At 35.8% G+C, this 26,388-nt stretch overlaps 1 protein-coding gene across 3 annotated transcripts in view; it reads left to right on the top strand.

Annotated features, from left to right (window-relative positions):
* The first annotated feature begins 4,463 nt into the window (after positions 1-4,463).
* Positions 4,464-26,388, top strand: part of ATR (ATR checkpoint kinase) — a 153,575-nt gene continuing 131,650 nt past the window's right edge. Inside the window, exons 1-14 of one of the 3 annotated variants that reach the window (XM_077130311.1) lie at positions 4,464-4,645; positions 7,959-8,050; positions 9,112-9,249; positions 11,368-12,245; positions 13,129-13,307; positions 13,671-13,862; positions 14,962-15,152; positions 15,628-15,780; positions 17,144-17,336; positions 17,544-17,806; positions 18,700-18,890; positions 18,973-19,073; positions 19,264-19,435; positions 20,059-20,229. In XM_077130311.1, the coding sequence (XP_076986426.1) occupies positions 4,587-4,645; positions 7,959-8,050; positions 9,112-9,249; positions 11,368-12,245; positions 13,129-13,307; positions 13,671-13,862; positions 14,962-15,152; positions 15,628-15,780; positions 17,144-17,336; positions 17,544-17,806; positions 18,700-18,890; positions 18,973-19,073; positions 19,264-19,435; positions 20,059-20,229 (2,973 nt within the window). In that variant the 5' untranslated portion in view covers positions 4,464-4,586. Of the gene's footprint in view, positions 4,646-7,958; positions 8,051-9,111; positions 9,262-11,367; positions 12,246-13,128; positions 13,308-13,670; positions 13,863-14,961; positions 15,153-15,627; positions 15,781-17,143; positions 17,337-17,543; positions 17,807-18,699; positions 18,891-18,972; positions 19,074-19,263; positions 19,436-20,058; positions 20,230-26,388 lie in introns of all 3 variants that reach the window. The other 2 variants (XM_077130310.1, XM_077130312.1) reach the window with 2 other exon arrangements.

Below are 26,388 nucleotides of genomic sequence, written 5' to 3'. Positions count from 1 at the left end.
ACTTTCATAAACAGACTCAAAACCCAGAAATCACACAGGACAAGACAGACAAATGTGATACAATAAAAATTTCTATATGGCAAGAGCCAAGAAAAATGTTCTCAGAATATAAATCAGGACAGGGTTACTATCAGTTATATGAAAATGCTCCTATGTATCAATAAAAAGACAAAAACCGAATAAAAAATGGTAAAGTTTTAAATAGGTAATTTACAGAAAAATTCAAATTATTAATAGACATACTAATATAACCAGGGAAATGTATACAAATACATCTAACTGCCTTACCCTAGACCAATTAAATAAGAATCCCTGGGAGTGGGATCCACGTACTTTCTAAAACTCCCCAGGTAATTTCAATGTGCAGCCAAGGATAAGAACTCTTGTTCTAAAACAGTTCTAACTCAAAATGTGGTCCATGGACTAGCAGTGTCAGCATTACTTAGGAGCTTGTTAAAAATGCAAATTATTGAATTCCTTTTCAGATCTAATGAATGAGAATCTCTTGACTTGAGACTCAGGAATCTGTTTTAACAAGCCTTCCAGGCAATTCCTAAGCATGCTGAAGTTTGAAAACCCATACTCTGTAACCTCTCCCCTTAATTTTCATGTATATCACAGTCACTAGGAGTATAGCATCAGATGAAACAGCTGAAAGTATTTTGAGAAAAGCAAAAATATTGATTGCAAATGCAAATAATCCTTATTATTCCCATAAATCTGATATAATCTTAGGGTCATACTTGACAAGGAAAATGACAATAATTCACAACTAAGATATAAATATCCCAACTCAAGGGAAGTAGTCCATGTTATTATTTCTGAATTGCCTCCAAATACAGTGGAGTTCCAGTTTTATAATATATCCTCAGTAGATGTGAAATTGCCACAAAGATAGGAAGAAAAATGACTTAACTTTAAAGTTCTCAAACACTATATGCGTTCCTTTATTAGAACTAAATGTTTTTCATATTAGATTTTTGCAGTATTTCTACTAAACAGGCCAAATGGATTAGTGCAGTTATGTTGTGTTTAATCATTTATTCTACTTTATTAATTTAAGAATGTTGGCTTGTGGCTATGTTGGTCTATTATTTGAGGCTTTTTCTAATGAAAAACAACAGACGTGTTCCTTTCTTACCCATTAATCTATGCCTGACAATACTCAATACTTATTCAAGCTAATGAAGCAGGCAAATGGCATGATTATATCTGGGTTTTGAAAAGGTTGTTTTGTCTGCTGTGTAGAACAACTCCACAGTGATGCGTGTGTGTGTGTACGCAGGAGGTGAACATGGAGACCCATTCAGGTATAGAGAGGAACTTGTAAAACTTCTGGTATTTTTAAAAGATTTCTATTTTAGTGTATACTTTATGATGTACATTAAATAGCAAAATCTTAGACTCTATCATAGACACATTATGACAGAACCTGCACAACTAGCCCTCCAGTTTAGGCATCCAGCCAAGGACAAGTTCATCTTGGTCTCAGCTGGGTTGCAGTGCCACCTGGTGGTTTCCCGCCCTAGTTTACTCATCAGTGGAGACAGGTCTACACACACGGCTGGCTGGAACTTCCTGATCTGGGACACTGCTAGCACCAGCCAAACTGAACCATTCATCTCTCCCTAATAATGCTCTTTACTTTTTATTCACATTGCTGCCTCTAATTAGACTATATTACTCTTCCTCGGTCACTGTCTCTCCAAATCCTACACATCCTTCAAGTCCTATCTCAGATATGGTTTTACCTTTTCCTGGAGCCCCTTTGCATTCCACCTCCTCTCTCCATTGGAGAAGACATACCCTTTTCCTCTTCTATATATTTCATTGTAACCTGTTTATATCTCTTATGCATTTATCAATTTTTGCTTTACTTTTAACTTTTTGCATTCTTACTAGATTGTACATTACTTTGAGATTGACTTTATCGTCCTCTTCTTTGTATCACAGTAGGATCCAGGCAGTACTTTTCAGAAAAATCACTTTTTGAATTAAATTGGATTATTTAATTTCCTATTATTATTATTCTATTACTTCAACATTCGGGGATTCATAGTGTCTTTTAGAATTATAATGCTATTCAGCTATTGCCTTTCAGATAAAATAGCAATTTTTATAATCTTTCTTCATATCTAAAATAGCTAATATTTATTACTTTTTAGTTGATAAAGTGTTTTATATGTTATCTAACTTAAGCTTTTAAAAATATATTTGTGCCAGTTAGAATCTATTATGTACCCCAGAAAAACCATGTTTTAATCCTGATTCTTATCTTGTGGGAGTGGCTGTTACTTTTAATCCTGATTCACTTTTGTAAATGGAAAATTTTGATTAAATTACCCCCACAAAGATGTGTCACGCCCAACTGTGGGTGTGACCTTTTTTTAGATGGAGATGTGACTCTGCCCATTCAAGGTGGGTCTTGATTACTGGAGTCCTTTAAAAGGGGAAACATTTTGTAGAGAGCTCAGAGCAGAGCTGACACAGATACAGACACTTGGGGAACAGAGACATGGGTGTTTGGAGATGCTTGGAGCCCAGCAGACGACGCCATGAGATGTTAGCAAGCCAGAACCTGGAGAGAGCCAAGGGAAGCCAAGAGATGAAAGCCAGCCCCAGAGAAGCAAAGTGAGGAGCCCTCACAGGAACAGAGGCTGAAAGCAACGGAGCCCAGGAGCAGGGGACCAGCAGATGCAGCCACATGACTTCTCACCTGACAGAGGCGTTCCTGACCCATCGGCCTTCCTTGAATTAGGGTTATCTTTCCCAGGATGTCTTGCTTGGGCATTTTTACAGGTTTAGAACTATAAACTTGTAACTTATTAAATTCCCCTTTCTAAAAACCATTCCAATTCTGGTATATCACATTCCGGCAACTTACAAACTAATACATCCAAAAAATGTATACATCCTAACCATACAAAGAATAATATAACATAACAAATATAATGTTAAATTTGCCACATTTACTGAAGAGTCTGTTAAAACCTTCACAAATAGTTTGTCTCAACATTTCATTATCTCCCTTTCTAGAAATACCACTATGAAGTTGATGTATCCTTCCCAACAATGTTTCTATACTTTTGTTATATACGTATGTATACATACCCTGAGCAAGGAATTATTTTGCGCTTTAAACAGTGTACAGGAGTGATATAATACTGTTATGTAGTCCTTTGCAATTTGTTTTTTCACTCACATTATTTTCAGAATTCATCTATCCAAGTACAACATAATTCATTCAAGAAATGGTATTCCACTACACGACTTTAATTTTTACTGCAGTCTCATGAGTTAGATTATTTATGGGTGAAATAAAGTGGAGTGCAAAGAGATGAAATAGAGTTTCATCTCTATAGCCATAGAGTTTCTAGCAGGTGGAATGAGGAGTTGTCCAGGGCTTCCAACTCCTAATCCTATGTTCTTTCCACCACAGCACTCAAATACTCATTCAACAAACCCTTGTTGAACACCGGCTACGTGCCAGACACCGTTTTAGGTCCTGGGGACCTAGCAGTGAACAAAACAGACAAAACTCTGTTTTCAAGGAGCTTATATTCTAATTGCAGGAGACGGTCAATAAAATCATATGCAATATATCACTTGGTTCTGGGCGCCCTGAAGAAAAACCCCGCAGGTCCGCGGGAGCGAGCGTGAGCGCGCGCACCGGCCGGCAGGGGGCGGGGCTCTGGCGACGCCGACGCAGACCGGGGGGAGGGGCGAGGGACCGGCGCCTGGACCCGGGCATGGGCCGCGACGCCAAGGCCCCGAGGCAGGCGCACACCCGGTCGTCCCTCTCTCCTTCCATTTGTTCGCTGCTGTACCGACATGTATCCCCAGGCCAGAGAACACAAGCGAGCACGCTGCACGGCTCCGCCTGGTGGAATACACGGTTTTGCCGTGGAAACAGCCTCTGGTAACGGTCCTCTCTCAGATGACCAAGCCGGGCTGAGGGAAAAGTGTCGAGAGCCAAAACCCAGTGATTTACTTTAAAAGTTAAGTCATAGGTATCCGAGGCCCAGAACGGCGACACAATAATACGGCTAAGGTTTGAGGAGATATATAAACACAAACCAACCCCAATTTTAAAAATTAAAGGTTGTGAGAATCCTCAATAGACGTAACTTTAAATGGAAAAAACCTGCTGAAGTATAGAGAGGAGCGGGAGGAGCCCGCCTTTCCCCCGATTCCCTGAGAAAGGTCGTCAAGGGAGTGGAGAAATGAGGAACCCCTAAAACCTGGGGGCAGGTCGGCGAGGGCGTCTGGGTCGGAACCGCCAAGCCCCCGGCCTCCGGGGCCGCGGGGCCTCCCAGCCCACGGGGCAGCGACCCGCAATTCGGAGCCCAGACGCTCGGACGCGCAGACCCGCGCAGCGCCGGGCTAAGCGCGAACTATCGCGAGACCCGCTCGCCCGCCGCCGGCCCCGCCCTCCCCGCCCCTCCCCCCCGAGTCCTACATCCGCAGCAGCTTCGGGGAGGAGTTTTGGGCCCCGCGAGGCACCGTCGCGTCTTCCCGCTAAAGGTAGCGGTGGTGATGCCAGGTCCCCGAGTCGGCGTCGTGGACGAGTAACGCGCGGCTTCAGCATGGGCGAGCCCGGCCTGGAGTTGGCTTCCATGATCCCGGCCCTGCGGGAGCTGGCTAGGTAGGACCAGGCTTGGCCGCTTTGGGTTCCCGTGTCCTCCCCGGCGGGCCGGCGCCTCACGTGGTTCCCCTCTCTGGCGGCGGCCCTGCCCCGGCCCTCTGAGCACCCGCTTCGGCCTTTGTGGAGACGTTCGGTGACCGAGCTGGGCGCCTCGCCCTCAGAGGCCGGACAGAGGACGCCGTGTGTCCACGCCGTCCGCGGAAGCCGGCCTGAGGAACTGAAGGCGGCTGCCCGCACGCGCCCGGCCCCACGGGGGTGTGTCCGCCGCCGCCGGAGGAGCGGCCCCCGTGGTCGCTTCTGGTCACTCTTCTGAAACCCGGTCGCTTTCCGAAAACCTCTTTCCTTAGTTAAAGGGCCTTGCCCAACACCTTCCCCAATATCTACTCTTAGGTTCGCTCCTGGAGAAGTTAGTATGTTACCGTCTTGTTCCAGAACTGCCTTTGGAAGAAGCATCAGCGGCTCTCATTTTCTGCAAGGACGGTCACTTGTTAACAGCGTAGTTCCTTTCTTCAGAGTGAAGTCGTAAGCCATTCTAGAAGATGTGAGCCCCTTCGTATCCCCCTCCGGTCCCCCACGCCATTATTTTACTCAGGCCGTGGAAATGCCTGGTATCTGAAGAAATCCGACGGATTGGCCAGAGCAATCGCAAATCTAAACTTTCAGTGTTGCATAAATTTGGAGTAAATTTAACATTATTTCCAGAGCAATCGCAAATCTAAGCTTTCAGTGTTGCATAAATTCGGAGTAAATTTAACATTATTTCCAGAGCAATCGCAAATCTAAACTTTCAGTGTTGCATAAATTTGGAGTAAATTTAACATTATTTCATTTGCAAATTTCTGTTTCCTGTTAGCGCTGCAGTAAAGTCAAGTCCACCGGCACCTTAGCGGTGGAGGGGAGAGGTGCTGGTAACCGCAGTCCCCCTGGGACACGTTTCGCAGGCTTCCCAGCTCAAACAATAAGCCTGAAGAGCCCAGGCAGCGGGTTTTGTTCCTGTGTTTACCCTGCCAGTAAGAAGGCTGGTGCTACTACCCCAGATGAGTTGGGATAATAATTTCTTCCCAATTTCTTTAGGTGTTTGAAACCTTTCCATACAAAGTGGAAACTAACATTAAACCGGTGGAATAACTAATTCCCTTTCTTTTTGCAGTGCAGTCGTGTTTATCTCCACTTGTCTACCTTGCAAAGAAATTTAGTCTTTCTCAGTTACATAAATTAGAGGACAGATGAAGAAACCTACATCATTCTTGTGCCAACTGCATCACCCTGTTTTCTGTGTGTGAAATTGTTTCCACTTTTGGTGAATGTTGCAAGTATGCCTTGTGTTAAACAATGTTGCAAGTATATTTTGAGTTAACATTTTGTAAAGTAACTTCTTGACTAAAAGAAGATTCATAAAAGTGCTTCTTTAGGAAGTTGTGCAGATTTCATTTTTCAGACTTACTATTTATGAAGCTCAGTATATTTTCCCCATCTTGCTTTAATGTAGAATTAGTTGGTTAAACTTTCCTTTTCTCTCTTCCTCCATAAGATATATTAATACAAATAATGGTATCTTGGATTTGCATTTGTCTGTTTCTTCAACAGAATGTGTTACCTTTCATTTTATTTATTTGTAGCCATTCCAAAAGAAAGGATAGAAAAACTGACTTATGAATAATTGCCTAATACTTTTAAATTATCATGTCTGTTTTATTGCAATGACTTCAAGCCTTTGCTATTACTAGCTGTGTGACTTTAGGCTAGGTATATAATCTCTGTGAGTAGTATTAGTCTTCTCCTAGACAGTAGTATCCTTATCTTGTTGCTTGTGAATATTAAATGAAATATCATAGACAATATGTTTTAGCCCACTTGCTGGCACAACAAGTCTATATCTCTAAAATAGACATTTCTTGTGGACTAGAACTGAATTCCAACTATCTCTTGGACATCTCCAATTAGTTCCCCCAAATCAGACTCAATATTTTTAAAACTGGATTCCTTTTTCTCCCCAGACCTGTGTTTTGTCCTGTATTAACTCTCGGTGAATGGACTCACAGTTCTCTCTACCCCACTTAACATTCTACCCCACTGTGTTTTTCATCTTCCCACTAGAGGCTCCTACTGTGTTGCCTGGCACATGTTAGGTGCTCAAAATGGTTTGTTCAAGACTTAGATGACTATATGTTTCCTTATACTATGTGATAGCAAACAGATTTTCTACTACGTTCTGTGTTGGTTTAAATTAAAGAATGGAGCTCAAGTTGAATTCATTTAGGCTTGTAGGGTACCATTCCTTAGCTTAACTATTATATCTGTTCCTAATATATATTTTTAAAACTCAATATATGTGTTTTTTCTTAACTTTTTAAAACTTTCATTGTGGAGAATTTCAAACATTTAAAGGAGAAAAAATAGTGTATGTATTAATTCCCCTTCTACCCATCACCCAATAATAATCAATTCATCATACTCCTATTTGCAACTCAGATTACTTTGGAGCAAATTCCAGATATCATTTCATCCATAAATATCAATATTTGGCTTTAGAGGATAAAGACTTAAACATAGTCACAATATCATTATCACACCTACAGAATAATAGTTCCTCAATAATATCAAATATCTAGGCTGTTTAGATTTTCCCAATTTTACTTTTGAAGCAGAGTTCAATTTAGGATCATACATTGTAATTGGTTGGTATGGCTCTTAAGTATTAGTTATAGGTTTCTGCTCTCTTCCTTTGGAATTTATTTGTTGAAGAATCAGGGTTCTAACAGATTTTCCAGATGTCTAGATCGGTACCATCTGATAGAAATATAATGCAAGCTACACATATAATTAAAAATTTTCTGGTAGCATAATTAAAAAAAAATAGGTGAAGTTGATTGTAATAATATATTTCATTTAATTCAATATATCCAAGTATTATCATTTTAATATGTAATTAAAGTAAAATTATTGATATTATACATTTTTCATGCTAAGTACTTGAAATCTAATGTGTATTTTATAGTGAAAGTATTTCTCATTTGGAACTAACCACATTTGAAGTACTCAGTCTCTCCTTGTGGCTAGTGCTACCATAATGGGCAGAGCTGGTCTAGATTTTGGTGTTGTTTAGCATGTTCTTTATTTCCCTTTTTTTTCCTTGTAAATTGTAACATGTATTTAGATTTTCTTTTCAATTTTTAAACAGAAGAAAAACACTATAAAGTCAACATTGAAACTAAACACATTTGGTACATTCAACTTTAGCAATTTTTTTTTTTTTTTTGCAAATGAATTGTGAATCCCTTTAATGGCTCAAAACTTTGTATTTGCATTTTAGTGCCAGTCCAGAGGAATATAATACAGTTGTTCAGAAGCCAAGACAAATTCTATGTCAGTTCATTGATAGAATACTTACAGATGTAAATGTTGGTAAGAAACCAATATTTCTTATATAAACTTAATAAACTAAGTTGTTTTCTTTTCCATGTATACAAAATTACACTAGCATTTTTCTCCCTTTAGTTTTAGATATAGAGTTAGTACTTATGACAGTTACTATTTTCAAACAAGTTACAGTCTTGCTTATTGCTTGTAGCATAATATGATTTAAGCTTTTAAAGTAATTCTGTCTTCTTTGTTGTCTACATTTTCTACCGTTTGCTTTGAGTTCTCACAGACATCATACAGTTCAATAATGTGGACCTTATTTTAGCTAGGTCTTGTGGCAGTAGTTGAAAAACAGCATATGCCATTAAAAACTCCAAGAGTTGTTGACTTTGTCTGTGGGAGTTAATGTGAGTCTGCGACTTGACTCAACTATTTCTTGTTTGCAGCAATCTAAAAGACCAACTTGACACTGATTCTTAAGAACCCAAGCTGATGTCACATCTGTCATATCTGTTGTAATTACATGATTGGAGTAATATGGAATGGCATTTGGTTCAGAGTTTATAATTTTGATTTCACATTTGACACAGATTTTATAACTTATGATAGTCATTCAGTCTTTTTTTTTTTTTAAATCAGTAAAATTATTGGCTTTTGAAGAATAGTGAAGGACTGAATTCTTGCAAGATGTGTTTTCATATAGTGCTATCTCTGATTACAGACTTCCCTTCCCATCCACATGACCTACTCTTCATCATCCAGGAATTATATCCACAGCATTTCCCTAACACTTATTCCCTCCTTATTCTGGATTAGTTTATCTCTTTGGTGTTGTTCTATTGTATTAAAGTTATTGTTTATTTGTCTGATCTCCTCACCATTTTGTTTTAGTATAGCGGCGGGCATATTGTAGACCTGTAGAATATGCTTGAAATTTGCTTGTATAATAGATGAATACACATGATTATTAAGCATTTAATATTAGAAAAACAGGATTCTAGTGTTTAGCCTCATCAATTTAGCATGAGTATACTGTGCTTAACATAATTCTGGTCCCTGAAGTAATTTTGTTATGACTCTTCAAAATGAATTTTTTGTTTTAGTTGCTCTAGAACTTGTAAAGAAAACTGACTCTCAGCCAACCTCTGTGATGCTGCTTGATTTCATCCAGCATATCATGAAGTCCTCCCCGCTTATGTTTGTAAATGTGAATGGAAGCAATGGGCAAAATGAAGCCAAAGGTAGTTGTATTGGTATGTCTTTCCATTTGTGCATTAATTTTTCAATGTGTTTTATGAAGTCTACCTTCTCCTCTTCTGAAATATCACATATATATGATTGTACCTTTTTTGGGGAGTCACATTTGCTGTAAATTTAGGGAGCTAAATGGTAATGATTATTTTTATTCTATGTTTCTTTTTATTACCATGGCCTAGGTACTTAGAATGAAGCAGAAATAATTAAACATCTGTTTATTTGCCATTGAATACTTTGGTCTGGTTTTCTTTTTTCTTTGGTAATGTCTTTTAGATCTGGGGTTCACAAGCTGCAGCCCACAGACTGTTCACTTGTTTTGTAAATAAAGTTTTATTGGCACACAGCCATGCTCTTATCTTACTTACTGTTTGTAACCACTTTGGTGCTACAGCAGCAGAGTTGAGTATTTATGACAGAGACCATAGGCCTACAAAGCCTAAAATTTTTTTTGTCTGGTTTTCCAACCAATGTCCTAGATATTGAAGCTTTTTCTAGGCTTGATCCTTACTGCTCCCAATAGTTTTGTTCCTTTTTTGATCTCCTCATTAACGGATGCAAAAACAAACTTCAGTTGTTTTGTACAATGCATAAAGTATTTTTAATTTTTTTGCTTGAACTTCAAGACTCATCTTTGATAGTATGCCCTCCAAGAAGTATTTTCTTCCCATTCCCAGCCATAGGGCTGGCTTGATCTTGCTTTATTTAAGCAACCTTAGTATATAGTTATTAAGCTGTAGTCACCCCTTTGTCTATATTGTTTGCTACAGTGTTTTTGAATATGAGTCATGACTCATTAACAGTCTATGAAATCACTTTAGGGAGTTAGCAACATTTAAAATAAAATGAAATATTGTAGACTAGTAAATGTCAGTACATTTGTATGTACTAAGAATATTTTTCATAAAATTTTTCATATATTTAATGTAATTACAAATGTGTATGTGTACTAGGCCATAATATAAAAAGTATCTCTTGATTGCAGTTAAAAAGTTTGAGAAATTGTGTTAGTTTGGTAACTGCAGTAATGCCATATACCAGAACTGGTATACCAGAACTGGAACAGCTTGTATAAAAGGGGAATTTAATAAGTTACAAGTTTACAGTTCTAAGGAAGTGAAAGTGTCCAAATTAAGGCACCAACAAGAGGTTACCTTAGCTAAGGTATTGTCCTGAACAGCTCTGTCAGCTGGGTATTCACATGGCTGGCATCTGCTGGTCCCCTGCTCCTGGGCTCCATTGCTTTCAGCCTCTTGTTCCTGTTGGGGTTCCTCACTTTGCTTCTCTGGGGCTGGCTTTCATCTCTTAGCTTCCCTTGACTCTCTCCAGGTTCCAACTTGCTTAACATGTCATGGGAAGGCACACGGCAAGGACTGCTGGGCTCCAAGCATTTCCAAACATTCATATCTCTGTTGTTTCTGTCAACCCTGAAGTTTCTGTTGGCTCTGTCAGTTCAGTTGTTTCCTTTTTAGAGGAATACTTTTAAAGAATTCCAGTAAAATGATCAAGACCTATTCCAGGTAGAGTGACATCTCCATCTAATCAAAGGTCACACCCGCAATTGGGTGAGGATAATCTGATCAGAAGTTTCCAACATTATTGAATGAGGTTTAAAAGAAAAGGCTGCTTCCACAAGATTGGATCAGGATAAAAACATGGTTTTTCTGAGGTACATAATGCTTTCAAACCAGCACAGAAATTATACTATAAGATTCATGGGGATAGGACGTACATGGGGCATAGTTATTACTCAATATTTTTTGAAGGGGTGATAATACCAACCATCTATTGAGCATTTATTATTCTTTAGACCCTATTCTGGATATTTCAGTACATTATCTAACATGGTCCTCATGGCAGCCAATAAGGTAGGTATCGTAGATGAAGTTACAGAGGTTCAGAAAAACAAAGTAACACGTTTAAGTTCACACAAATACTTTCCTAGTGGAAAACTAGGCCTTTGTCTGTCAGATTCTAAAGTTGATATACTAAATCACTATAATTTATTTCCTCTGTGTAAGTAATGTTTTAGACTTTAAAAACCAATTGTCAAACAATTAGCATTTCTAATGTATTTGTTTAATATCTTTTTGTTTATTTCAAAGAATTCAGTAATTGGATTATAACAAGACTCCTACGTATAGCAGCAACTCCATCCTGTCATATGTTACACAAGAAAATCTGTGAAGTCATCTGCTCCTTACTATTTCTTTTTAAAAGCAAGAGTCCTGCTATTTTTGGGGTACTGACAAAGGAATTATTACGTTTTTTTGAAGACTTGATTTGCTTTCACAGAAGAAATGCAGTGGGACACTTTCTGGAATGGCCAGTTGTAGTTAGTCGATTTTTAAGCCGATTAGATGAACACATGGGATATTTACAGCCAGCTCCTTTGCAGTTCGTGAGTTTGCAAAATTTAGAATTTATTGAAGTCACTTTATTAACTGTTCTTATTCGTATTATTCCAATTGTCTTTTTTAGAAGGCAAGAACTCTTACTTTGGCGAATAGGTTGTGCGCTGCTAGAGTATGGTAGTTCAAGAATTAAATCCTTAGCAATTAGCCTTTTAACTGAACTCTTTGAACTTGGAGGATTACCAGAACAACCAGCCAACACTTTTTTCAGCTCGTTTTTGGAATTGTTAAAACACCTTGTGGAAATGGATGCTGACCAACTAAAAGTTTGCGAAGAGCCATTATCAAAGTTGATGAAGACACTATTTCCCTTTGAAGCAGAAGCTTATAGAAATATTGAACCTATCTATTTAAATATGCTGCTAGAAAAACTCTGTGTCATGTTTGAAGGTGGTGTGCTTATGTATCTGAAGTCTGATTTGCTAAAAGCAGCCTTGTGCCACTTACTGCAGTATTTCCTTAAATTTGTGCCGGCCGGTTATGAATCCGCTTTACAAGTCAGGAAGGTCTATGTGAGAAATATTTGTAGAGCTCTTATAGATGTGCTTGGAATTCAGGCAGAAGCACAGGTGAGTCATTTTTAAAGTTACTTAAGTAGTATGTATTTTGCTTATTAAGTGTATACATTGGTGCAAGATGTAATAATGAGAAAAAGTATCCTTAATAATAATAATGTGTATGCAGAACAGTGATTTTCATAATCTATCTGACTTTTTATTATGGATTTTTACTTTAATTTCAGAAGGATTTGTTCACTAAGTTGGTAATAATCTGCCAAGGGAATAGAATGTTTTAAAGTAGAATTTGTGAAGTATATTTATTGCATTATTAGTTAAAAGGGGACCATTTATTAATTTCATTGCAAAAACTTTAAGCGCTCATATAGATGTTATCTTTTTTTGGGGGGGGGGGGTAGGTGCATGATCCAGGAATCAAACCTGGGTCTCCCACATGGAAAGTGAGCATTCTACCTCTGAACCACCCGGATTTTTTCTTTTCACAGCTTTTAGTAAATCTATGGATAAATAGTACTATTAGTCACACAAATTATGCCTCTTTCCTATTTCAACTTTGAGAAGCAGGCAGTCTAATAAAGTAGTCAGGTATGCAATAACTTGATTAAACATTTTAAAATCTCTCTGGATTTGTATTATAAAAGATGTTAGTAATTTCCTTATAGAATTTTTCTTTGTGGCATTTTAGCAGAATAATAGAGGTTATAGAGAGAAGGATTTATCTTGAGCCTTCTGAGACTATAGAACCATAGTTGATATATATAGACTATGAATAATACAGATTTTGATCTGTATTATTTTACCCTGCGAGACTCTGAAAAATAACTTACCTTACCAGAAAATCAACTAAATAAAACCTAATATATTTTTGCTGCCTATGAATAATATAGACATGTTTTCTAAGAGATCATTTTTTAAATTGTTTTTGTTTTCTCAGTACTTGTTGGGTCCACTTTATGCAGCCTTAAAAATGGAAAGTATGGAAATCATTGAGGATGTCCAGTGCCAAACTCGGCAGGAAACACTCAGCAATAGTAGTGATGGAATATCACCCAAAAGGCATCGACTCAGTTTGTCTCTAAACTCTTCCAAAAAAGCACCAAAGCAGACTGAAGAGTATGAAAAATTCTTGCTTAAATATTTCAGTAGTTCTTTTAGTCTATTCTAGTATGAAATACTGTTTTGTGGTTAAATATGATTACTTTGCATGGCTTTAAATGTCCTGTTTAACTTTTTAATATATGAAAAATCTCAGACTATATATTTATCAGCAGTTTAAAAAATGTTCACAAATTATTTTTTGTATTTTAACCAATGAATTGCCATAATAACCAGCACTGAAAGTCATCTTAATTGTTGCTTAAGTCTTAGTTTAAATTTTAGTAGTTGACATTATAAAACTGATGTTTTAAATGTTTTCACATTTGAACCAGATTTATATTGAATATGGCTATTTTTCTTCTGTGATTATAATTATAGAATTAAACATGTGGATATGAGCAAAAAAAGTATATTATGGAGTGCACTGAAACAGAAAGCTGAATCCCTTCAGGCTTCCCTTGAGCACAGTAGTCTGGAGAGTCCTGTTACGGAGACTTTGGAAGGAATTGCCGTTGCCCTGCAGCTGACTGCTCTATGTGCTGTTCACTGTTCTCATCAGAACATCGGCTGGTAAAGCAACTTCTTGTATTTTCTGGGTGGATTTCCTATAATGAACTTGGATTTAATACCTAGTTAGTCACTTGATTCCACTGATCTTAGAACACAAACTTTTCAATGAACTAGACAAAAAATTTAATTCTTATTGAGCACCTGCTCAATTCTAGGCAGTGTGCCAAGCATGGTACATTGCTTATTTATCTTATTCACAGCAGTTCTGTGATGTAAATGATATTAGGCTCATTTTATAAATTAGAAATTGAAGTTCTGTTTTTTTTGTTTGTTTGAAGCCTGGAGTAACTTTCCTGAGGACACATGATTAGAAAAGTAGCAGAACACATTTATGTATAGCTCACATGATGGTTTTTTTTCCCCTTACTTTACTCCATTTCTACCTTTGATGGTAAGAGTAGGTATTTAAAACTTGAGAGGCAGTCTTTCAGTTCAGTATTTTTTTAATAGATTAATCTATCTGAAGGTGTGAACCCTCTGAAGATTTAGTTTTATTTTTATTGCCACATTATAGAGCAGTACTCCTCATTAATTTTTTACAAGATCATTTGTTCTGTATTTTATATCTCACTCTTTCAACCACCCAAAAAGAGAGCTATGAAAGGAATTTTAGAGAAACTACATTAATTCAGATTTCATTATTTTGAAATTTGAGATAATTTGAATTAATAACTGAAAAAGCTGAAGTTACCCTTGTCCTATTATGAAGAAAGGGTTTACTAAGCCGGTTAAGTAATTACACAGGCATATCTTCTGTCATCTGTAAGCCTGGTGAAACCACGTTTAGGTATCTTAGAGTAATCTTAATTAATTAAATTTAATTAAAGATTAATCTCAATTCCCAATCCTTAGGGTGAGTTAGGCCTAATATAAAGATAACATATAAACTATATATGTTGCATGATAATATGAATATATATTGAATGATACAGGAATATATATTATAAAATAATAGTGACTTAATTTATTTGAATTATTACTTTGAATTGCTTTAAGGTTATAGTTGGTTTTGTATTCACAGTTTCTTATGAATTTACTACAATATTAAGTTTGACTGAAAAAATTCATTTTGATTCTAATTAAAATGTACTTACTGCAGCTGTAATTTCAAGGACTCTCAACACAAATATAAGAAGAAACCTTCAGTCGTGATGACTTGGATGCCTTTGGATTTTTACACGAAAGTTCTTCAAAGCTGTAAGAATTTGTTAGAATCTGTTCAGAAACCTGACCTGGAGATGATCATTGATAAAGTGGTGAAAATATATGATGCTTTGATTTATATGCAAGGTGAGTACAAGTAAGCAGTAGATCAGAATAACCTTTAAAGATAATTAGAAATAGGCTTGCTTTTTTGCCTTGAAGCCTAAATCCACAAATGTTTGAAATACCCAAAAGATTTTTCTTAATTTCGTTTCTATTAAGCTTATCAGTAATTTCTGAGTTCCAAATCTGTGTTTGTAATATTATTCTTCAGTCAGTAAAAATTGTTACATTTAAGATTTTGATTTGAGAATATGACAGATGCTATGATCCTTCTGAAAAATTCATATATGCATATTTTTAGAAAGTCACATTTCATTTCTTTGGATTCACAGATCTCAGAAGATAATTCATGGATCTCTCTGTAAAGGACTCCTGTTTAGTGAATGTTCTTATACATATTTCACTTGAAGTTTAACATGTCTGTTTTTATTTTCAAAAGACACAAAGTTACATATGATTTCGGAAAAAAATATAGTTAATCACTTATTGTATTCCATAGTAAGAAGTTCATTTGAAGATCAGATTCTCGAAGATTTATGTGGAATGCTCTCACTTCCATGGATTTATTCCCATTCTGATGATGACTCTTTGAAATTGACTACATTTGCCACTAATCTTCTAACATTAAGCCAGAGGGTTTCAGACAGCTATTGTAAGTGGTCATAAAATTATGTCTGTGTATGCGTTTGTTTTGTTTTGACTCATCCCTGTATAGGCTGTTCAACAATTTTTTATGTATTTTCAATAATTAAAAGTAATTATATCTTTAATAATTAAAAAGGATTTAGATATGAAAAAAGTAACAGACGAAAGCCTGTTTCATTTGTTACTATATCCAATTCTCTTTCCTTCTGTAAAAAGTTTGAAATGTATATCTTTATCTTTATTTAAAAAAATTATGAAATATTTTATACATACAAAAAAGAATACAGAATAATATATCACCATTATATGACTGCCCATCTTAGAAACAAAAATATTACAGATGAAATAGAAGGCCTTTGATTACCCCTCTTCGGTTGCATTCCCCTTCTTCTCTTCTCAGAGGTAACACTCTGAATTTAATGTTTGTGATTCTGATGAATGTTGTTATACTTTTGCTCTATCTGTATTTATCCCAAAATAATGTACAGAATTGTTTTCCTTTTTGCACCTCACATTTTTGGTCAATATTATACGTTTTTTGATCCTCTTCATGGTAGTACATGTAAATCTAGTTTTTAATTTAAACTTAATAGTAGCCTATTGCACACTTAACAGTGAATGAATAGACATTGTTATCAGTCCTTCTATTGTGGACAATCACATTTGTTTCTAATTTTTAATATTATAAACAAAACTTCAATGAATATTTTTATAAATGGCTTTTTGGGCATTTCTCAAGCTTTGCTTTTTTTGGAAAGCATGGTCCATGGGCTAACAGCACAACCACCACTTGGGAGCATGTTAGAATCTTTTCCCCACCCAGTCTTCTGAGTCAGAAACTGTATTCAACAAGATCCCCAGATGATTCATGTGCTTATTAATGTTTGAAAAGCATTATTTTAAGGTGTTTACCCTAGGAATGGAATTGTTGGATTGTAGGGTTTACATGTCCTCAACTGTATTTTACCATAAGTGTTCTTCAAAAGATCTTTTGTATATTTAAACTACTGTTAGGAGAGTATGTGAATTCCTGTTACTCTCCATCTTCACTGCCACTTGACACTGACAGGTTTAAAATGTTTTGCTGTCTAAAAAAAAAAATAGGAAAAGAAGTATGTTAGGAAGGTAACTCTTAAAATATTGTTTTGTTTTGCTCTGTGATGGGTATGTTTTCAGTTTCCATTTCTCTGATAACTTGGTAAGAATGTGCACAGACCTATTTCAGTGCATGTATAAATAGTATGCTTTATTTTTTTAAAAGGAGCTTTTAATTAATTTAGATAGTATGTGTATTTTTAAATGTTACTTAACTTTACAGATATATATAATTCACACTATTAGAAATGTTTTAATATACCTAATTATTTCAGCACCACAGGCACAGTCGCGATGTCTGTTTCTTCTAACTCTGTTTCCAAGAAGAATATTCCTTGAATGGAGAACAGCAGTTTACAACTGGGCCTTGCAAAGCTCCCATGAAGTAATCCGGGCTAGTTGTGTTAATGGATTTTTTATCTTATTGCAGCAGCAAAATTCTTCTAACAGAGTTCCCAAGATTCTTATGTATGTATTAAGATTTTAATTTAAATATATCACTTGATTGGAAAGATCATACTTTACATGTATATGCAAATATACAGAGTAAATGTTGATTTTAATCTTAGAATTTAAAATATTTTTTTCTAGGCTTTGCCTCAAATGAAGCAAGAATATTTAGACCCCAAAATTAAACAAGCAATGTTTAGTACCAGTTTTGTTTTGTTTTCCTAGAGATAAAGTCAAAGATGATTCTGACATTGTTAAGAAAGAATTCGCCTCTGTACTTGGTCAGCTTGTCTGTACTCTTCATGGCATGTTTTATTTGACAAGTTCATTAACAGAACCTTACTTTGAACATGGACATGTTGACCTTTTCTGTAAGAACCTGAAAATCACTTCTCAACATGAATGCTCGTCTTCTCAACTAAAAGCTTCTGTTTGCAAGCCGTTCCTTTTCCTACTGAGGAGAAAAACACCTAGTCCAGTAAAACTTGGTAAGTGAGTGGTTGTGATTTATTTAACGTTTTACAAACCTGTTTAACTCTGCTTTTAAAATCAGCAATAAAATTAGCCTGAAGCCTTAAAAACTTATAGCAAGTCACATGTTCATTAGATTCAATGGTTATGTACTATTTTACTTGTAAATGGGATGTCTAATATTAGACTGTATCTCAGAACCAACAAGGAAGTGAGTTTTGGATTTTTTTAAAATACTCTTGTAATCTGACCAATGCAACTTTCCGATGGTTGTTGAAATATTCTGTTTCTTCTTTGATGATACCAGGGACTTTCTTAATGTGTCCTTTCCATTACCTTGGATTCTGATATAGAACTTCAAATAGTTAGGTTACCTTGCCCAATTGAGGCTTATAGGTTGTATCTTCTTGGCATGAGATATACACAAGTACTTGGAAAATCCATTTGTTTAGGTAGTAAATTGCAACTTGTTCTTCAGTTTTCAAAGTAGTAGATGATAAATCATTTCAGGAACATTCTCAGTTGTATAATATTAAGGTTAACAGTAAGGCTAAGATTGTCCTTATTTCCGGTTCTTTGGATTAATAAACTTCACTTTTCAAGTCAATGTTGATAACATATAGTGATCTACAAAATCAAAACTGACTAGTCATTTTATAACTCAAAACATTGTGAAATTTATGTTAAACTTATATCATTTATAACTTTTATTAAATATAAAGTCAACTTAACTTTAAAAGTATTCATTTTAATCCCATACAGTTCTCTGTGTTCCACATACTAAAATATTAACTACTGACATTATAAGGCAACTTAAGATTCTTTGTAGTGTGTTATTTGTTGACAATTTTTGCAGTAAAATTTTGATGTTCAGTGTGTTAAATTATGTATTATATGTTCTCCCCTTTAGCTTTCATAGATAATCTGCATCATCTTTGCAAGCATCTTGATTTTAGGGAAGATGAAGCAGAGGTAAAAGCAGTTCTTGGACATTTATTAAATTTAATGGAAGACCCAGACAAGGATGTTAGAGTGGCGTTTAGTGGAAATATCAAGCACATATTAGAATCCTTGGATTCTGAAGATGGATATATAAAAGAGGTTAATAAATTTTATTTTTAAACATTTGTGTTTTATAAACCTGGCTCAAAATTTCTTTAACTAGTTAATTTTATTGTTCTAGCTTTTTGTCTTAAGAATGAAAGAAGCATATACACATGCCCAAATATCAAGAAATAATGATTTGAAGGATACTTTGATTCTTACAACAGGGGATATTGGAAGGTATATTTGGCAGCATTTATATACTTATTTATTTTGGATATTCTCCTTTTTTACTTGCCTAAGGTAAAAATGGTAAAATGAGTAATAAGACATTATAGAATAAAAATGTGCTATGAGCATGCATTTATTTATGAATTTATATTTGTTACATTGGAGTTTTTTTTGTTTTTTTTTTTTTTTGGCTCCTTAGGGCAGCAAAAGGAGATTTGGTACCTTTTGCACTTTTGCATTTATTGCACTGTTTGTTATCCAAATCAGCATCTGTCTCTGGAGCTGCATACACAGAAATTAGAGCTCTGGTTGCAGCTAAAAGTGTCAAACTGCAAAACTTTTTCAGCCAGTATAAGAAACCCATCTGTCAGGTAAGAATGTGTATTTTCCTTGACTGTAGGAAATGACAGTACTTTGCAAGAATTTAAATAATAATTTATCTAGATAAATTTTTTATTTTCCTTGCTTTAAAAGATGTATTTTTAAAAATGATGTATTCAGTCTATTCAAGAACATTTAAGTCTTGCAAATTTTACATTTTACCCTCTTGGTTTAAAGGTGTAGATTATAAATAGGACGGGAAAGATAATTTTAGATGTATTGGATTATCACTTTATGTTTTTAACCTTTAGGGAGATGCCTTTCTTTTTAGCCTTATTGATGATAAACCCTTTCTTTTCTTGATGTTCTGGATATGGCACTTTGCTTTAAGTAGATTCAATTCATGACTGAAAAATTAGGCTGTGTTAAAATCCTGGCTTACCCCTTTATTGGTAATGTAATCCTCAGCACCAGTAGTCTGATTACTTCATTTTATATATAATGGAAATTATGGCATAATCTAAATTGTTAAGGTTGTTATAAAATTTAATTGAACTGATTCAAGTAATGTGGTTAGGACACTGTCAGCTATTGTCCTATGTGATAGCAGCTTTGAAAAATATTAAATTTTCTTCCTTGTGTGAAAACTAGCAATAAATTCTTCTTACTTTAGTTTTTGGTAGAATCTCTCCACTCAAGTCAAATGACAGCACTTCCTAGTACTCCATGCCAGAATGTTGAGACACGAAAACAAGATGTGGCTCACCAAAGAGAAATGGCTTTAAATACCTTGTCTGAAATTGCCAATGTTTTTGACTTTCCTGATCTTAATCGTTTCCTTACTGTAAGTTGCATTATGTAGTTGACTTAATTGAATTTTTCAATTTAATATTTTGTTCATTTACTGAAAGACATGTAAACTTAGATTTTCAGTTTTTCAGATTTTCTTTAGATCTTGATGTAAGAATGTTATTTATGTTATAAAACTTAAGTTCATGTTGATTTTACTGTTCCATGTGGTTAGCTATTCTGAAGGCTTAATATTGATTAATTTATGCTAATTAATTTAAATAACTGTTTGAGTTCTTATATCTTTAGTGCTGTGATTGTTCCATTGGTGATGTATAGTATGATAGTTTCTGCCAGCTTGAAGAGTTAGAGTAATAAAGTACAAAACTGGTGGTATAAATGAGCTTCTGTGAATCCTGATGACATAGTTTATAGTATTGAGGGGTTTGGAAAGCCTTTGAAAAGATACTGGGGTTGAGGTTTGAAAAAATGAATGGAGTAGATTCTTACTTTTTCCCAAAGGCAAACTTTATCAAAACTCTTTCTTTTTCTTTTTGTTTTAATGCAGTTTTATTGAGATATATTATATATTCACATCCCATTTCACACTATCATCATATACCTGTGCATTCATCATCATAGTTGATTTTTGAACATTTTCATTACTCCAGAAATGTAAAAATAAGAATAAAAATTAAAAGTAAAAAGAGAACACTTAAAACAGCCCATCCCCCTACCACCCCTATTATTTATTTGTTTATTGTCTGTTTTTTTTTCCTTACTTATATGTCCATACACTGGACTGATACTGGGAGTATCAGTCACAAGGTTTTCAGAGTCACATGGTCACACCTTAAAAGCTCTATAATTATTCAGTCATCTTCAAGAATCAGGGCTATTGGATTAGAGTTCAACAGTTTCAGGTATTTCCCTCCAGCTACTCCAGTACACCACAAACTGAAAGGGAATATCTGTATACTTCATAAGAGTAACCTTTAGAATGACCTCTCAACTCTTTTTGAAGTCTCTCAGCCACTGAAACTTTATGTTGTTTCATTTCTCTTCCCCCTTTTGGTCAAGAAGTCTTTCTCAATCCCATACTGCCAGGGCCAGGTTCATATCCGGGGATTGTGCCCACAATGCCAGGGAGATTTACACTCTTGAGAGTCATGTCCCATGTAGTGAGGAGGGCAGTGAGTTTACCTACAGAGTTGGCTTAGATAGAGAGGCCACATATGAGCAACCAGAGAGGTTCTCTGGGGGGTGACTCTTAGGCATAATCATGAGTAGACCTAGCTTTTCCTTTGCAGGAATATTTTTTACAAGGGCAAGCCCCAAGATCAAGGGCCTGGACCATCAAATTGGCTGTCCCCAGTGCTTGCAAGAATAATAGGTCTTCCCCAGATGAGGAAGTTTAATATTGCCACCTTTTTCCCCGATACCTCGAGGGGACTTTGCAAATACTTTACTCTGGAATATACTGGGGCATCCCACTAACCTGTACAAACCAAAGAGATCTCACTCTCTAGTCAAGGTTCCATGTAATTACAGTGTGTACATAAGCTTACCATACAAGTTAATTGGATAGCATGATACCAAAAATATAAAATTTGCACCAAATAAATATCTCTCCCTTTGGTCTCACACCAAAATTGAAGTTTTAAAATACAATCAGTATCATCCTTTATCCTTTTGTCTGATTTACCTTAATCCTACTTGGATCAGCTTCATTCATATCTCTAATTGAAATCTGATGACTTTTGCAGGGTTTTTACGTTGCTGTATAGGGTAATACTGACTTTCATAGCAGCAGAATTCTAGCTCTGAGTCTCAGGTGTCACACAAATACCTGAAGTTCCAGGGAATGACCAGGTTATGCACACAGAGCTCAGTGTAAAAATGACCTTTACAATTCCGGAATAGATGTGATTGCTAAAAGAGCTTACAATCTAGGAACCTTTACAATAGGCCTTCCCCTGATAACCTGTACTCGCAAATTTGATTCTCAGGATTTGCACATTATAGTTAGTTCATGTTTGTGAGGCATTATAATATTTGTCTTTTAGTTTCTGACTTTTATTCAGTGTACTGTCCTTAAGGTTCATTCACGTAGTTGCATTCATTTCTTGCACCTACTCAGTAGTCCACAGTATGTGTATACCACAGTTTCCCCTTCAGTTCCTTAGTTGATATAGGCCATAGGCCACCTCCATCCATGGCAAAATGCAAACACTCATCATAAACTTCAGTGTGCAACGGTACATTCTTGTCCTTGCTCTCAATTCCTCCAGATGTACGCCTATGAGGTTGAAGGATCATATGGCGGTGCCACCCCTAGCCTCCTATAGAGCTTGCTCTCCAGAGGAACTTCACCATTCTGCTTACTTTTCAGCTGTGAATAGGTACATCTCTCTCTCCATATATTTTTCCAGCACTTGTATCTCTCTGTTAATTTTTAAACAGTTTTATTCCCGCATCATACAATCCAACCTAAGTAAAAAATCAGTGGTTCCTGGTATAATCACATTGCCATACCTTCACCACCACAACCTATATGAGGACATTTCCATTTTTCTACAAAAAAAACCCCTCTCCCTTATTTCTTGCAAGACATTTAGCATTGGCATAATTGCCTTTGTTACATTCAATGAAAGCATATTACAGTGTTACAGTTAACTATAGACTGTAGTTGCATTGATTGTATTCCAGCCCCCCAATACCACACCATTTTTAATACCTTGCATGTTGACACTTGTTCTCTCTCATGCAGAAACATTCCTATATTTGTACATTTAATCATCATAGTTATCCACTGTAGGCATCGCCCCTTATCCTCTGTCTTTCTGGCAGTCATACATGCCCCCGACCTTCCTCCTTCAGCCATACTCACAATATATATTTAAGTACGTTGAATGAATCATTTTCATTCAATATGCTTAAATATTGTGGTATCATCAGGTAATATTGTGCTGTCCATCTCTGGATCTTTACAGTCAGTCCTGTTGAACATTCTGTACTACTTCAGCCTCAAATGCCCAATCCCTACTTTCTTTTTGTCTCTTGATAGCCTATGTTCTTAACTTTAACTCTTAAAGTTCACTCATTAATATTAATTCATATTAGTGACACCATACAGTAATTTGTCCTTTGGTTTCTGGCTAATTTCACTCAGCATAATGTCCTCAGGGTTCATTCACTTTATTACGTGCTTCTTAACTTTATTCTCTCTTACAGCTGCCTAATATTCCATTGTATGTGTATACCACAGTCTGTTTATCCACTCATCCATTGATGGACATTTGAACTGTTTCCATCTCTTGGCAATCATGAATAATGCCACCATAAATACCAGTATGAAAATGTCTGTCTTTGTCCTTGCCTTCAGCTCCTCCGAATATATACCTAGTAATGGGATTGTTGTATCATATGGCAATTCTATAACTGGCTTCCTGAGGAATCACCAAACTGCCTTCCAGAGCAGTTGTACTGTTCTGTAGTCCCAACCAACAGTGAATAAGTGTGCCTCTTTCTCCACATTCTCCACTTTTTTTTTTTTTTTGATAGTGGCCATTGTCTTCCGTGTGAGCTGATACTGTATTCTGGTTTTGATTTGCATTTTCCCTAGTAGCCGCAGATGTTGAGCACCTTTTCATATGTTTCTGAGCAATTGTATTTCCTCTTCTGAAAAATCTCTGTCCATGTCTTTTGCCAATTTTTAAATTGGGTTCTTTGTCTTTTTGTTAATTTATAGAATCTCTGTATTTTCTGGATAGTAAACTGTTATCTGACATATGGTTTCCATATATTGTTTCCCATTGCATAGACTGCCTTTTTACTTTCCTGACAATGTCCTTTGATGCACAAAAGTGTTTAAAATTGAGAAGATCCCATTTATCTATGTTTTCATTGTTCGCACTTTGAGTGTATGGTCTAAGAAACCACCTCCTATCACAAGATCTATAAGGTATTTTCCTACATTTTTTTTATAAGTTTTATGGTCTTAGTCTAATGTTTAGTTGGGTCTTTGATCCGTTCTGAGTTAATTAGAAGGTGTGAGATCCTCTTTCATTCTTTTGGATATGGATATCCAGTTCTCCAAACACCATTTATTGATGAGGCTGCTCTGTCCCAGTTGAATTGGCTTGACTGCTTTATCAAAGATCAATTGTCCATAGATGAGAGGTCTATTTCTGAACACTCAGTTAAGTTATTTTGGTCAGTATATCTATCTTTATGCCAGTATCTTACTGTTTTGACCACTATAGCTTTGTAATATCTTTAAAGTCAGATAGTGTGATTCCTCCCCGGTTCATTCCTCTTTCTCAAGATATTTTTAACTCTTCGGTGCACCCTGCCATTCCAAATAAATTTGGTTATTGGTTTTTCCATTTCTACAAAATAAGTTGTTGGGATTTTAAGTGGTTTTACATTGAATCTATAAATCAATTTGGGTGGGATTGACATCTTAGCTATATTTAGTCTTCCATTGCATGAACACAATATATTCTCTGTTTATTTAGGTGGTCTTTGATTTATTTTAGAAATTTCTTGTAGTTTTCTATGTATAGGTCTTTTCTGTCCTTGGGGTTTTTCTTTTCTTTTTTTTTTTTGTATACTGTATGGTGGGGATCACATTTCATTCTTTTTCTGTGTGAGTATCCTGTTATTGTAGCACTATTTGTTGAATTTTTGCTTGCTTTTCTTGGTTGGTTTTTTTGTTTGGAAAGTGCATGGGCTGGGAATTGAACATGGATCACCCGCATGGAAGGCAAGAATTCTACCACTGAACTACCCTCGCATCCCAGACCTTGGTTAAATTTATTCCTGAATATTTGATTCTTTTTGGTTGCTATTGTAAATGGATTTTTTTTCTTAATTTCCTCCTTAGTTTGCTCATTACTGGTGTATAGAAACACTACTGATTTTTTTATGTTGATCTTGTACCCTGCTACTTTGCCATACTCATTTATTCGCTCTTGTAGCTATGCTGTAGATTTTTCATGATTTTTGACAGATAGTTGTCATGTCATCTGCAGTTAAAGTTTTACTTCTACCTTTCCAAATTGGATGCCTTTTATTTATTTTTTTCTTATCTAATTGCTCTTTCTAGTACTTCCAGCACAATGTTGAATAACAGTGGTGACAGTGGGCTTCCTAATCTTGTTCCTGTTCTCAGAGGAAAAGCTTTCGGTCTTTCCCCATTGAGGATGATGTCAGCTGTGATTTTTTCATATATTCCCTTTATCATGTTGAAGAAGTTCCCTTCTGTTCCTATCCTTTGAAGCGTTTTTATCAGAAAAAGATGTTGAATTTTATCAGATGCCTTTTCTGCATCAACCAAGATGACCATGTGGTTTTTCTGCTTCGATTTATTGATGTGTTTATTACTTTAATTGAATTTCTTATGTTGAACCTGCATACCTGGAATAAATCCCAGTGGATCATGGTGTATAATTCTTTTAATGTGCTACTGGATATTCATTAAGAACATTGGTCTGTAATTTCCTTTTCTTGTTGTATCTTTTTCTGCCTTTGATATTAGGGTGATATTGACTTCATAGAATGAGTTAGGTAGCTTTCCCTCATCTTCAGTTTTATTGAAGAGTTTGAGTAGGATTGGTACTAATTCTTTCTTGAATGATTCGTAGAATTCATATGTGAAGCCATCTGGTCCTGGCTTTTCTTTTTTGGGTGCTTCTTGATGACTGATTTGATCCCTTTACTTGTGTTTGGTTTGTTGAGGTATCTATTTTTTTCTTGAGTCAGTTGTGGTTGTTCATGCTTTTCTAGGAAGTTTTCTAGGAAATTAGTCTATGTTGTGTAATTTATTGAATATAGTTGCTCATAGTAGTACCCTTTTATTATCTCCTTTATTTCTGAGGAGTCATTAGGTATGTCCCCTCTCCAATTTCTGATTTTATTTATTTACATCCTCTTTTTTTTGTCAGCCTAGCTAAGGGTCCATCAGTTTCTCAAAGAACCAACTTCTGGTTTTGTTTATACTCTCTATTGTTTTCATGGTCTCAATTTCATTTATTTTTGCTCTAATCTTTGTTATTTCTTTTCCTCTGTTTGTTTTGGAGTTAGTTTGCTGTTCTTTCTCTAGTTCTTCTAGATGAACAGTTATTCCTGTGATTCTTGCTCAGAATCACAGAAATATAGGCATTTAAGGGCAATAAATTTCCCTTTCAACACAGCCCTTGTTTCATCCCTT

The sequence above is a fragment of the Tamandua tetradactyla genome, chromosome 15 (genome assembly GCF_023851605.1).
Source record: "Tamandua tetradactyla isolate mTamTet1 chromosome 15, mTamTet1.pri, whole genome shotgun sequence".
Classification (NCBI taxonomy): Eukaryota; Metazoa; Chordata; class Mammalia; order Pilosa; family Myrmecophagidae; genus Tamandua; species Tamandua tetradactyla.
Note: the sequence above shows the minus strand (reverse complement) of the source record. Positions and strands in the feature narration are given on the sequence as shown.